This window comes from Herpailurus yagouaroundi, unplaced genomic scaffold (assembly GCF_014898765.1).
Source record: "Herpailurus yagouaroundi ecotype Mexico unplaced genomic scaffold, PumYag 139, whole genome shotgun sequence".
Taxonomy (NCBI): domain Eukaryota; kingdom Metazoa; phylum Chordata; class Mammalia; order Carnivora; family Felidae; genus Herpailurus; species Herpailurus yagouaroundi.
In genome coordinates, this window is record NW_024412394.1 from 21,180,260 (window position 1) to 21,194,284 (window position 14,025).

Sequence of the window (14,025 nt, forward strand, 5' to 3'; positions counted from 1 at the left end):
ACAAGAAGGAGCCAGGAAAAGAGCATTACAGGCAGAAAGAACAACTAAAATAAAGCATCTGAGGTGGGTCTGAATCTTGCCTTTTCAAGGAGCAAAGACATCGGGCCATAGCACAATGCAGGAGGGGTAAGTGGCTCAGCTATTTTGAATACACAAAGCTTCAGGGGTGTCTGAGTGGCTCAGTTGGTTAAGCATCCAGCTGTCAGTTTTGGGTTAGGTCGTGATCTCAAAGTTTTCTGAGGTGGAGCCCCACATCAGGCTCTGTGCTGACCATGTGGAGCCTGCTTGGGATATTGTCTCTCCCTCTCTTTGTATCCTTCCCCTGCTCATGCTATCTCTGTCTCTCTCAAAATAAATTAAAAAATTAAAAAAACCAAAGCTTCCAATGCCCGTTAGACACCCAAGAGGAGGTATCAACAGGCAAGTGCTTCTCTTCAGTGAGCATATGAGTCCTGTGAGGATTTTTGGCCTGGGATAGAGCCTGAGATCGTGCATTTCTCAAAAAGTCCCAAGCAATGATAACCCTGCTGGCAGTGGAACACATTTTGACTGGTGGGGATGTAGGCAAATTTGTATGTGAGTCAAATAGGACCCAGGGAAGAGACCAAAACTTTTGAGGTGGAGGACATGGGACCAGAGAGATAGTGGGAGGTGCATGGAGTGGTCCCCAGGAACCAGGATGGGCTTCCAGTAGGTGGGAGTGTCAAATGAACTGGTAAACATAGCATGAGGACACATACTTGCATTGAGCATATAACAGTCCCTGGAAAAGTTGGGTAGACTAAGTTAAATTGTACTACTGCTCTAGGTGAGTTTCAAGCTTTACCATTCTTCTCCAGCCCTCACTCCACCCCCAACTAATGTCTGAAGACCTCACTTCCTGTATTCATTAAAAAAAATTAGCAGGATCAGCTACTTTCCCCCTTAAAACCCATACCCTTCAACTTTCAAAACTTTTGTTTCCATCCTTTGCTCCTGAGAGGAGGTAAATATGGTCCTTCCTTATGCTTGTTAACTCATTAGCCTCAACTCCCCTATCATTTCACCATAAAATGTGCTCTGCATCAGGTTTTTTTTCCCCCACTATTTCACTGATCTGTTAAAGGTGATCAGTGACCACAGTTGGTCTATTCTAATGGCTTATTCCCCTCTCACTTTACCTTTAAGGAAGGAACATGGAATGAAGTTATTCCCCGTGAAACAGGAGAAGTTTGGGATAGGGGTGGGAAAAAAGTCTTCATTGATTAAAAAAAACAACAAAACAAAACCACATTCACAACAAAACCCTCCACAGTGGCTGAGCACTGTGTGGGATGTGAGGCTGGGAAGTATACTGACCAGACCATCTTGTGACCCTGAGGAGCAGTAGCCTGACCGTGAACCAATACCTTGAGACAAGAAAAGAGGAAAGTGGAGACAAACTTTTGCTTATAACATATTTGAGCTACTGAACTATATGATGGTGAAAAAGCAATATTTCTAAAATATTGGAGAGAAGTTTTGTTGCATAAGCCTACTGAGTAAAGGCTTTTTATTGTGTGCAATTTATAGCAGCCTCGCTGATGGACTCCACCATAGCAGAATGTGCTTTCTATTAGAGCTGTTCAAGACAGACAATAGTTTCTTAACCCCCTCTCCTTCCCTTTTCTTCCACCTTTATTCCCTCCACTTCTGAACCTCTCCTCCTTTCCTCTCTCTCTTGCCCAATCTCTTCCTCCCTTTTTCTGTCTCCAAAACTATTATTTTAATTTCTCGATCTACCCCACAACTACAAAACTTGTATCTTCTAGTCTACAAAAGCAATTTGTAAATGATTATTGGTATTCACAGCAATTCTTCACTTGGCTGTTACTTCAATTTAGATTTCTGGCTGGCGCCCAGGCCTTACTTTTATCTCTTCTTGACAATTCTGATAGGTATGATATTTGTGGCTAACTTATTCAATGTTGTGCAACTTGTCACTCTCATACCTGGAGTTGATCATTTCGGAGACATAAGATGCACATATATAGAAATGAATAGCCATGTAAGTCCAGCTAAATGTTAATCAGAATAAATAACATAAAAGGGCAAGTTGAATTTTTTCAGAAAGTCAGAGTCAGTTTCCTGTTTATTTGCTTTGTGAATTTCATGAATCTGGAACTTAGAAAATTTGTAGCTTTCAGAGGACTTCATCTTAGTTTCCATCTATAATAGGTCATCAACATATACATGTGATAAAATATGTTACATATTCTAGAACACAGGATATTTTCCTTAAGGGCAGATTCCACAAGATTATTTCGATAAGTATTTCAATAAAGGTCATAATTTCTTTGCCATTCTAAAGACTTTCCCCATGGCTAAGTCTGACATGGGTTTCTGTGCAGGTTGTTTGGGTGGGTCCTACAATGATTCCAGGGTTTCCCGATTAGTTGAAATATGGCTTTGGTGGGATTCTGCCTATGGACTTCAGGTAGCTTTATGTGCTTAATTGAGTTTTTCACCACAAATCAGAAATAAAACTCTAATTCAGCAGAAAGGTTTATACGGTTTGGGTGGGGAAAGGATAACAAATAACTAAAACATGGACCTTCTTGTGAGTGTGAATACGAAACATTGAAGGATTCTCGGAACTGAATCTGTAGATTGTTATTTGCGCTGTTTAAGTGTGTGCTAAGCTGCACCTGGGGTTTCCGATTACTTGCTCTGCTTACTTTCCGATTACTTGAAGACTGTATGGTTTGTGTTTCAAAACAGCAAAGTTTTGATCCTGGCTGTTTCTATAAGCAGTTTGTACCAAAAGATCGGTTTCCGGATATCTCATGACTAAGAACTCCACAGTTCTAGAAGAGAGGAAAATTCAGTCTTTAGGACATGGGGTACATTGCCAGCTGCGCACACTAGGGCAGGTGTCCCATTACTGCCCCACTGCCCAGGGCTGTGTTCTCTGTGAAGAGAGAGACATAAGGGAGACGTAGCAGGCAGGTCCATGAAGTTCTGTGATTCTGTTTGCCCCTGCATTACCTCCCTGCCAACACTAATCCAAATGCAAAGAGTTAGCACTCTAGATGACAGGCTCCTGCTCTAATACCCATCTCAACCTGATAAGCTGGCTTCTTCTTGGGAATTTAGTTTGGTGTTGTCAATTACCAATATGTTTCCCTTGAGACTTTTATTACGAATATCTTTAAAGTTAAGTTAGTTGTAATCAATGGTTCTCGTATTTTTTAAATTTTTTTATTTCAATAGTTGTGATGAATATTTATAGAAAGTCCACAGTGCTCACTTTCATATTTAAAGTTATATTAAAATTTATTCAAAGATAAGATCACCAAGTATTACTGGAGAAGACTACATAAATAGAACTGATGATTCAGACCCGCATTTAATAATTCTGTCCCCATATGATTTGCATAGGTTACAGAAATGCTTTTTCTTAACATAGTCTTTCTGCTCCTCCTCTCCACTTTGACATATTAACTTTTGCTATTCCTGGCAATGTTTTCTATTGCAAAAGATAAAATTTCAGCCATTTTGACATTAAAAATAACCATAAAGTCAACCAAAAGCGATCACATTTAATCAAAGTATCTGGAATCAATGAAAACAGTTTTGTTTTATTTTGTTTCATGAATTAAAAACTGCCTTACTATTCTTAGGATCATAGTGACATTTTCTCAGGCAATTTGATTGTGATTTGAAAATTACCAAAGTGGATTATACTCTATGTATCAATCTGTTCTTATCACTGCAGCTGAGACACTGAGATGACAGTTGAACCTTCTATTTTTCAATAGTTGAGTAATACCATGCTTGTTTTTACTAAACTTGATGAAAGAGAACGTATGGTAAACTGGATGCATATCACAAACATGGGAGGTCGTAATGTTTCCAGCATATGGCATCTTGCCATTGACCACAGCCTCTTGGAACAAGATAAAGTCGCTGAAATAGTTAACAGATGTTAGCCATACTTGAAATATAAAAGTTCTATTGCTAAAAATTATGTACGGTCAGATGGAGATTTGGCGCTTCGTTCATAATTTAACTGACTTGGCAAATGGAAAGTTGAGATCCAGAGGCATAACGCATAGGACTGAGGCCACACACTTTGCACACTACGCAGAAGCTCATAAACCACTGACAATATGTATACTGTGCTAAGCCAGCTTGATTAAGTATTAACACAGTATTTGATACTTAGGGAAACCTGAAGTTAATTTTCACATCTACTAAATTAAAAAGTTATTTCTATTGGAGCAAAAGAGTAGACTTTTCTCCAAGTTCAAAAGCATATCTACAAATTCTAGTGTTTTACTTCAGCTTCCAATTTACCAATGACTGGATATTGCTTTCCACTGATTTCATAATTTGTCCAGTAATATACTTTAAAGTTATATCTTTTTTCCCCCACTCTTGTCTATTACTTCACATTTCAGAACAACTTGATAGTAATGATTTTCAGATGAGTATCTGTAGATGAAATGGATCTTCTCAGCCTTAAGTCACAAATTTATTCAAGTCAAACATTGAAGGAGGCTTGTGCTACTTTAGAGTTTGTGGTTTTATTCACAGCTTTGCAAATAAAGTCACCAGCTTCCATCACTTTGTAAATATTGACACCCTGATAAGGAAAAGAAGGGAGACCAGTTGGATTAGGGAGAAAGAAGACAAAACAGATTTCCGTTTATTAGTAGTTAATTCACAATTTGAAAATTATTAAACAAAATGTTCATTGTTGATCTGAAGGCAACATTTGTCTCCATGAATCCTGCAGTCAGCATTTTAGTTTCTTATGTTTTAATAAAGCATATCTTGAATCTGCCCTTTCTATAAAATCATAGACTAGCTATACCTGAAAGACCTCAGTGTAATTCAAGGTTGTACCTAAACTCTAGGAAGGACAGTAACAAAACTAGAAACGATGTACAAAATACCAGTGAAGGGCAATTAAAATTAGAATGGTTTGGAGGAGTTCATAGATAAGGACTTAAGAAAGAAAATCTTTTTACTATGTAAAGAAACAAACTTGATCAACCTATAGGAGATAGAAGAAAAGTGAATGCATGATTTTAACCATATTCAGAAACACTATCAGTGTGATATTGAAGGAAGTAGTTGTAGGTCAAATAAAATGAAGTAGTATTTAGTACACATCTGGAACTTGTTTGTCTGTGAGGTTGTACTGGCTGAAAGCATAAACAGGATCAACAAAGGCTTAGATAAATCCACGAATGACAGATAGGCAGTTGGGTATGAAGGCCAAGTTCAGGGCATACCCCTCATCTCTTGGGCTTGGTGTAACAAAAGGTCCCTATCAAGGTATCCACCCAGCACTTCTGCTGTCACTAGGGGAGACAGAGAATTAGGTAGATTACCCAGAGGTTGCCCTCAGGTAGCATTTCATAAACTCTCAAGTCCTCCCTTAACATGGACTAGAAACTGTATGGACTTGAACAGACTCAGGCTTTCGTGCTATTAAGTAATTCTTTTTTTTTTTTTAATTTTTTAAATTTTTTTATTTATGTTTGAGACAGAGACAGAGCATGAGCAGGGGAGGGGCAGAGAGAGAGGGAGACACAGAATCCGAAGCAGGCTCAAGCACACAGCCTGACACGGGGCTCGAACTCATGGACTGTGAGATCATGACTCGAGCCAAAGTCGGACGCTCAACTGACTGAGCCACCCAGACACCCCACTATTAAGTAATTATTAATATTTATGTACAAGTCCATCATTTTCTTAAAATAGACAAACATAAATATTCACAGGGCCTTCTCATAACAAGACTCATAAGGAGATCATCATTTTAATACAACCGATTTCTATCTAGAAACTTGTAGAGCAATGTTTCCTTTGTAGTTTACTTCTTTGTTTTTGGGGAATGATCAAGAGAAATGTTTTGTAAAGTGACACTTATAAATGATTTTCATTTTAATTTTGCTACAAAGTTGTTCTAGGGTACCAACATTTGCTTTGGTCTGAGTTTATTGGTTGTGTCCTGAGAATGGCTTTAGGTGGAACATGTTAGGCACATCTTAGTTGATACCCTAAATCCAGTGCTATTTAAGTTTTGTGAATAATTAGCTACATGTGTCTTTGATTTTTGAATTACACCCAGGAAGGAATAATAGAAAGATAACCAGTCTTCTTTGCTCCCCAAGAATTCCATTAATAACAAGTATGTACTGGAATTTGCTGACATTTTACCCAAAAATTTCATTTTGACCTTTCTCTCTCATTTTACTTAACAGAGACCATTATGAAATAACATTGCATGTTTAATATTGAGTCATTTGTCAGATGCTTAAATAGGTCTCATGTACTATGATATGTTCTGGGGTTTCAAGAACCTCATGGAGAATAAAGTTTCTGTCCTCAGGTTGTTTACAGTAAAGCAGGCAATATGGAGCCCTGTTGAGGAAAGGGGTGGGGGCTGTATTATAATTAAAGACACTGACAGAGTAATGCCCAGCTGATTACGAGGGCAGAGGGTGGGTTAGTCAGCCCACTGAGGATAAGAAAGTAGTGAGGAATGTGTCAGGAAAGTGTGTCAGGAAGGGTAAATCCTGACTTCAGTGTTACCTGGGGAGTATAAGTCTTTGAGAAGGAGGACCAGTGGGGCACTTCAGGCAGAAGAACAGTACAAAGCACCTGAAAAAATGGATACTATGTATGTAAGATGATAGGCAGAGATGACTTGAAAAGTTACAACTAGGCGCTATGAGGTGACAGAACACAGCTTTGCTTTTCAGTAAATGAGAACCCACTTCTGGGTGCTCGAGAAGAAACCAAGCATATTCACATTTGTATTTTGGATGAAATCCTCTGATGGCAGCATGAAGATGGATTTAAAGGCAAGTCAGAAGCCTGCACACCAGTGTAGAGGATGAATACCCAGAAAAGAGATAAGGGATTGTGCTGACATAGTAAGGGTATTAAGGAAAACAACCAAAGTAACTTACAAGTGGCTCTTGGTAATTGATTGGACATGGGAGCAATGGTGACACGGGATTCTACAGAGAAGCTTGGCTTATTAGCTGGGTAGCTGGTTGAATTGCAACTCCCACCCAGTGTAACAATCCTCTCCTTAAATTGTGAATTCTTCTGAATGAAGCTACAGCTTATTTGCATTTCAGCCCCCAAGGTCTAGAACATGACCTGGTACATAATAAGCATGAAAGCATCAGCTAAGTTCAATTTGGTCATCCAAGTCATGGCCATACATTTTTACTAGAAATGATTAGGGAATTTTGTAAATGAAAGAGCTTCTCCTAACCAGGGAAGACAGGCTTTTGGTGTTAAGTCCCAGGTGATATTACCTATCACCCAGTAAATGTCACTGGAGCATCTCTGTGTAAAGGGAACAGTTGTAATAATCATTCACTGGCTGCAGGGGGAGCTAGACACATTATACATTATACAACCTCAGGGTAGCTTCAGAGGTAGTAGCACACAGGTTGGCATGGAAACCCAAATGTGAGGAACCCAACAGTATGGACCTGGGGATCAAGCAGGGAGACACTAGAAGAGTTTTTGAAGATGGTAGCACTTCACTCTTCAGGTGAAATTGAGTATGGGGAGTAAGGCCAACCAAGTGGTGGTGGCAAATGGTGCTGCAGGACCTTTAATGTAAGTAGTGTGAGGAGAGAGAAAAGACGAGAGAGAGGAGCAACATTCCATTTTGTAATCCAGATGATGCTTTCAAGTAATGTTAACAAGCATGTGGTGGGATGCCTGGGTGGGTGGCTCAGTCAGTTAAGTGTCCGACTTCAGCTCGGGTCATGGTCTCACCACTTGTGAGTTCTAGCCCCGCGTCGGGTTCTGTGCTGACAGCTCAGAGCCTAGAGCCTGCTTCAGATTCTGTGTCTCCGTCTCTCTGTCTTTCAAAAATAAATAAAGTAAAAAAAAAAAAAAAGCATGTGGCAAAACTAATCAGTAATTTAGGTGAATATTGTAGAGGATGTGACTTTCCAGGTACTTTTTTTTAGAGACTATTCTTTTTTAAAGAGACTAGTGTCTCATGCCGTAAGTACTGTTAAGCTCTCCTTTTTCCTGACCATTTCAATAGTGCCCTGGGCCCTTTTCCAGAAGCCCTAGTTGTCAGTGCAAGAAAATCAAGATCTCCATTTCCTCCTAGGAAAACATCCATCCAAAACAAAACGGCAAAAAAAAAAAAAAAAAAAACAACAATCCTAACAGCAAAGACACAGGCTCTGACTCACAGTGTGTGAAATCAAATCAGATGATACATGAAAAAGTACTTTGGAGGTCATGAAGCACCATAAAAATGTGACATGGTAGCATTATTGGTGATGGGGCTATAGCAATAAGTTACTTTATAAAGCCCCCTAAAGAGTTTTTATTGTGTTTTCCCACTGTGCATTTTAGCAGATAGCAAAAGTGTAGTAAAACTTTGACCTCAAAATTGCTTCCCAAATCTGAGACACATTCCCCTTTGTATCTGCAAGGCATGCATGAATATTAAAATATGTTAAATTACTTACTGTGTTGAGCCCCAAGCCATTAAGCATATATATCAAATCCTCAGTGGCTACATTCCCAGAGGCACCTTTTGCATACGGACAACCACCTAATCCTGATACTGCGGAGTCCACCACATTAATTCCCATCTGGAAAACAAACCAGAACACTCAGGGCTTGTCTATTTATGGCACGCAAATTGTTGAATTTCTATTTAACCTGTTCCAAAGAGCAAATAAGCGAAATCTAAACCCATTATGCAAACATACTCACTTACTCACCTGCTGCTAGAACAGTCCCTGGGGTGCTGATTTCTTTTCTATCTAATCTTGTCTGTTAGGCTAATGGAAATTCTAAGGATCTCAGGAAGGAGAATAATCTTAGATAAAAATTAAAATGGTGTTATTCATAGGGGGTGAAGCTTGAAGTAAGATGAATTCACTCTCAGGTCATATATATTCTCCAACCAATTCTCTAGCTCTATCCTAGTAGTATTATATAAACACAAAATATTTCCAACATCCCAGTCTCAAAGTCAGTGTGCCTTAAAAGACTGGTCTTAGTGGCAGGGTCACTGTATTTGAAGTAGTATTTTAATGGACTCAATTCACCTATTCAATTCACTCGATCTTTATTGAGCCACTATTTTGCATACCCAAACCTGTTGCTTTGGGAGAACTGAAGAGACACTTGTAAGGCAAGCCATCCACTGCCAATGCTAGCTCCATGTCACAGTTATTGGGTCCTCCTTAAGTGCTAGATGTTCCTCCTAACATCTTAGGAGTATTAACTGCTAACCCTCACAAAAAAACCTCATAAGAAAGATATTCTTCTATCTTCGAATCACAGATGAAGAAACTCAAGTACGGCAGGATTACAGAATTTGCCCAAGGTCACCTCTGTCTCCAGAGAATTCAACACTGGGATTATGGTCTCTGGAAACATGCAGATTGGCACAGGTTATGTAGGTAGGGACAGGAAAGCTAGAAGGTGTGTGTGCTGGAGGTGGTTTGGAAGACATGATCACAGCGGGGTCTGCAAGCGGTGTTGGAGGTCAGGATCGGAGAAGACTGAGAAGACAGGGAGGCATGTATGCTTCTATAAAATGTGACAAGTGGATAATCACATGCTACCAAGAGGCCTAATCTGATTCTTTATCACCTGGGAATTGAAGAAAAAGTAACAGGGTCTTAGCTAAAATGAGAAGCACCTGAAATCAGAGCTCTTGGGTGGCCAGCTGGCTTGATAATCTGAATGTTTCACAAGATCCCTGATGCTGCTCTTGCTGCAACTCTGGGGATCACACTTCCTTTTGCTTTTCTTTATCTTTTCTGATAAACTTTTTGTTTTAGAATGGTTTCAGATCTTCAGAAAACTTGTGAAGAACAGAGCATTCCCATATATTATGCACCTAATTTCCTGTTATTACATTATCTTATACTATTAGGGTAAATTTGTCACAGCTGATGAACAACTCTACAGAAATTATTTGGGATTCTCCCATTTGGGGGATTTGTATATTCTCCTCTATCTATTCAAACATTATTTTTTATCAGTAGGGACTCATGGTATTTTTTTCAGTTTGGTGTACAATATTACTTTCTATATTTGTGGCTCAAGTTGCTTGAGATTTGGTTTTTAGCTCCTGGGTCCCTTTGTCATACCAAGGGGAGGGGACTGTGCTTTTTGAATCACTCTTCTAGATATCCTCTTAAGAGTTAAGAGGATATCTACCAAGGCCTACAAGTTTAAAAAAAAATTGGATGATAGACCAAAACGTTTAACAGTGGTCATCACTGGGTGGTGTGATTACAGGTAAATTAATTCTGTTTGTCTTTGTTTTCCAGTTTCTCCACAATGAATGTTAATTATATATAAAGAAAAAAAAAGGCTCTGTAAACCGTAGTCTGTACAGTTTGAATAGAGAATGTAGAGAATGTAGAGAACGTAGAATGAGAATGAACATAAATGAATCTAAGATTCGTTTTCTTGATTAAAATCATTATTTTGCAATTAACTGATCTTCCTAGCATGTGGGACTGCAGGGTTAATCTGTATACAAAATCATTGAATACAGACATGATCTGAGTGAAAGGTTACCTGGAAAATTGCCTTTACCTCTTTCCTAGCATCAGAATAGCTGTAGACATGGGTTTTCTGTTAGTAAGCTCTATTCCCAAATTAATTGAATCAATCCTACGCAATATGTGACTTTAAAACAAAGTTGAAGAGATTATTAAAGTATACATTACCTGCGAAGGAGAACATTAAAATATTAGTGCCTTTTAAATTGTCTCTCCAAAATAAAAAATCACAGTACTATTTTAAAAGTATTTTTTTATGCAGTATCTCCTACATTCTGATCTCTATTAAATGCGCAGTTCTGTTCCCTAGAAATAACTCTTAATGGATAATGTTGACCATATACTAAGATTTTTAAACAAGCTGCTTTGGAAACTTCTAGTCTTAGTCAACTAAGAAAATTTGGTTTTACTATGTATGTTTTCTTTACTTCCCTATTCCATTAGAAATGATACATACTATCATGTAAACAAGTTCTTGACCCAGTAAGAAGAAAAATATTTGATTCTTGATGGTAAATAGAAGGATGTTTTTGTACTTAATTATTGAAATCATGATATTATAGTAAATGTCACTACTTTTACTATATTACTATCATGTATTTGAAAATAATAGATAGGCTCTTAGATGATTTTGTCATAAAGAGATTCTTTGCATTAAAAGATCATTCTTAGAAACCCCTTCCCAGGTCTCCAAACAGAAACCACTACTTTCTGGTTCTTTGAGGTGTGTGTGTGTGTGTGTGTGTGTGTGTACACACATGTGTGTTCCCGGGGTGTGTGCACAAGAGGTTTTCTTGCACCATAGATCGCAAAACAAAGCATTTGCTTTTTGTTTTGGAGAAAAGGTTATCTTTAGATGAGTAGCCACAAGGTGGCAATGCAGCTTCAAAATCCACCAAGTTAAAGTTAAGCATTTACAACCCTACTGGGTTCCAGCCCCCCAAAATGGCAAACATGTAAATAAATCACTTTATATTATACAAATAAATATTTTCTCTTTAAGAGAGGAAACTTACAAACTGTGGTTCAATATATTCAGTGTATGTTTTATTAGTCTTCCTTTGAATAGAACATATTTATGAAGTGCATTCTATGTGCCAGGAACTTGGAATACATACAAAATCCTGTAGCTCATGGGGTTTAGCATTAGAAATTAAAATTACTATCTATTTTGTCACTGAGAAGTTATCAAACTAGAGGTCATTTTCTCTAGGGTAAGAGAACTAATTCTCCCTAAAATAAAACTCAGAACTCAAAGGGTGGAGGTGTGCTTGGCTCCCACATTTCTCCAAGCCTATGCTTAAAGCTATTAATCCAGTGACCAGGAAATGATAAACTTGTTGAGTTCAGTTACATGTGCTCTGTCTGCTTGAGCTCTGCAGTTACGCGCTTGGACTTAAGGCCTGAGAAAAATGAATGAAATATTAGTACCCACTTTTTCTGGAAAATGGTAAATTATAGATCTACCATGAGCACATCACTCTGTGCTACAATCTTAGGTGAGCTCTATGGAGTAGTAATCTTGTATACTGCTTAGATGCCCAAACCATGCTGATATTCTAACAAAAAGTACATCTTGACTTTTTCTTGGTGCTTGCTGTAAGAACTTACTTCCCAAACAAAACTGAAGAATACCTTAAGAGGTGTCAAATCATTTTGCAAAATTTACAATGTCCTATATGTTCATGATTTCAAAATATCTAATGGAATCTAAAATTTTAGGTATTGAGGATACTAAAATCGTAACATACCAAAATTCTGTATATTCCTTAAGGTTTGAAATAGCATTTAATTTCTTTACCCCCTGAGATCAACTTTCTCTTTAAAAATAACTGTTATGTTAGATTTAATTTAAAAATAAGGTAATTTCCGATAGTGTAAGTTACACATTTTGGATTTAAGTTACTCAGGGAAAAGGCAAATATTCATGTAGGATACCTATTAAAAATATACTCATGTTTCTAATATTTGTCTCCTTAGCCATTCCTCATAGCTAGTATCCCCTCTAACATAGGATTGCAATTTTCCATGCATGAGGGGCTACTTGTCTTCCAGAGGTCAGACCAGATAGCACTTATGGACCATGACATTCTTTCAAATAAGCCCAGATCTTGCCTTGAGATACTTCTCAACCAGTACTCTAAACAATTAGTATATACTGAGTTATGATACCACCTGAGAAATAGCACTCTATGCCATTCATGTGCACTGTGAATATAACATATTACATAAATCACAGATAATGAACACTTAGCATACATGAATAAAGTCCAGTGTTTTAATTAAGTGACATATATACCAAAATTGGTATGTAAATGACAATAGGCATATAAATTGCTGTTGGGGGATAACTAAGCCATTGGTGATTGGTTATTAATACTTTCATATAATATCCTTTATCTTTGAACAGATTTTCTGACATCATTTTTTTTTGCCTTACTATACATAATGAGATAGATTATTTTCTTACCTTCATTTAGTATATTTCAAATGGAGATAGAAATGGGACTGTGTACATAGGAGGGGGTAAGGAAATGGAAAAAGAGATAACAAGGAAATTCTCAATTGCGGTAAGACAAAATAATAAATACTATTAGTGAAAATTTATTGAATGTTTATTTCGTCACAGATACTGTGTCATATGCTTTAAATATGATAAAGTCACACAAAGTTAGTGTGAAATGGGTGGTAACCCAGGCCCATTTTACTGATGAGGGAACTGAGCCTCCAAGAAGTCAAACACTATTTCTTGCTTTTTGCAGTAGCTGTGTGCTACTGCCCAATATTAGTTGTTAACGTTTAATGAGCCCTGACTATATGCAGGGCAGATGACTAAACACTTTCCATTTAATCTTTGTAATAACTTCAGGAGGTGAAGTGTGAATTAGGAAGAAAACACTGACAAATCAAAAGCCTTCCCGTTTCTTATGACGCTTTCTTCAACTTTCTAAAAAGTCTGTACACAATTTAGTAACAAGAGATTTGAGAAATTAAATGATTGCTGCCCAAAGGTTTTTTTTTCCCCTATGAAGCTAGCCCAAGAAAATAGCCAGAAATGTTAATATAGATTTATGTTCGAGTAGATATTCTTTGTAGCATGATTTGTAACAGGAGAAAGGCCATAAGTTAAATGTCTGATAATTGGGAAGTAGTTAACACATTAGATAAGATGGGCTATTTATTATGAAATGATTAGATACCCACTGAAAAAACACATTCAGTGAGGAACAAACCTCCATATGTTTGAGTCACTATTCATTTTGATGTGTGCAGTAATATTGGCACGGCCAATTAGAGCTGATATACCAGCTGATGAGATAGGTTCAAATCTACCATTGTGCAGCTAGTTTCTATTCTATCTTTTCTTTTGTTAATGGAGCATTTCTTAATGATTTTATTTTATCTCTTGAGACGATTTCTCTTGGCATCATCTACTTTTGCCTGTTCTTGAGTGGACGGTGCTACTATACCGCAC

General features: G+C 37.7%; 1 protein-coding gene across 2 annotated transcripts in view; it reads right to left on the bottom strand.

Moving 5' to 3' along the window:
* Positions 1-3,264: 3,264 nt before the first annotated feature.
* HMGCLL1 (3-hydroxy-3-methylglutaryl-CoA lyase like 1) overlaps positions 3,265-14,025 on the bottom strand; it is a 192,363-nt gene continuing 181,602 nt past the window's right edge. For both annotated transcript variants that reach the window (XM_040473796.1, XM_040473800.1), the window contains 2 exons: positions 8,490-8,615; positions 3,265-4,606 (listed from right to left, as the gene is read on the bottom strand). In XM_040473796.1, the coding sequence (XP_040329730.1) occupies positions 4,505-4,606; positions 8,490-8,615 (228 nt within the window). In that variant the 3' untranslated portion in view covers positions 3,265-4,504. The remainder of the gene's footprint in view (positions 4,607-8,489; positions 8,616-14,025) is intronic.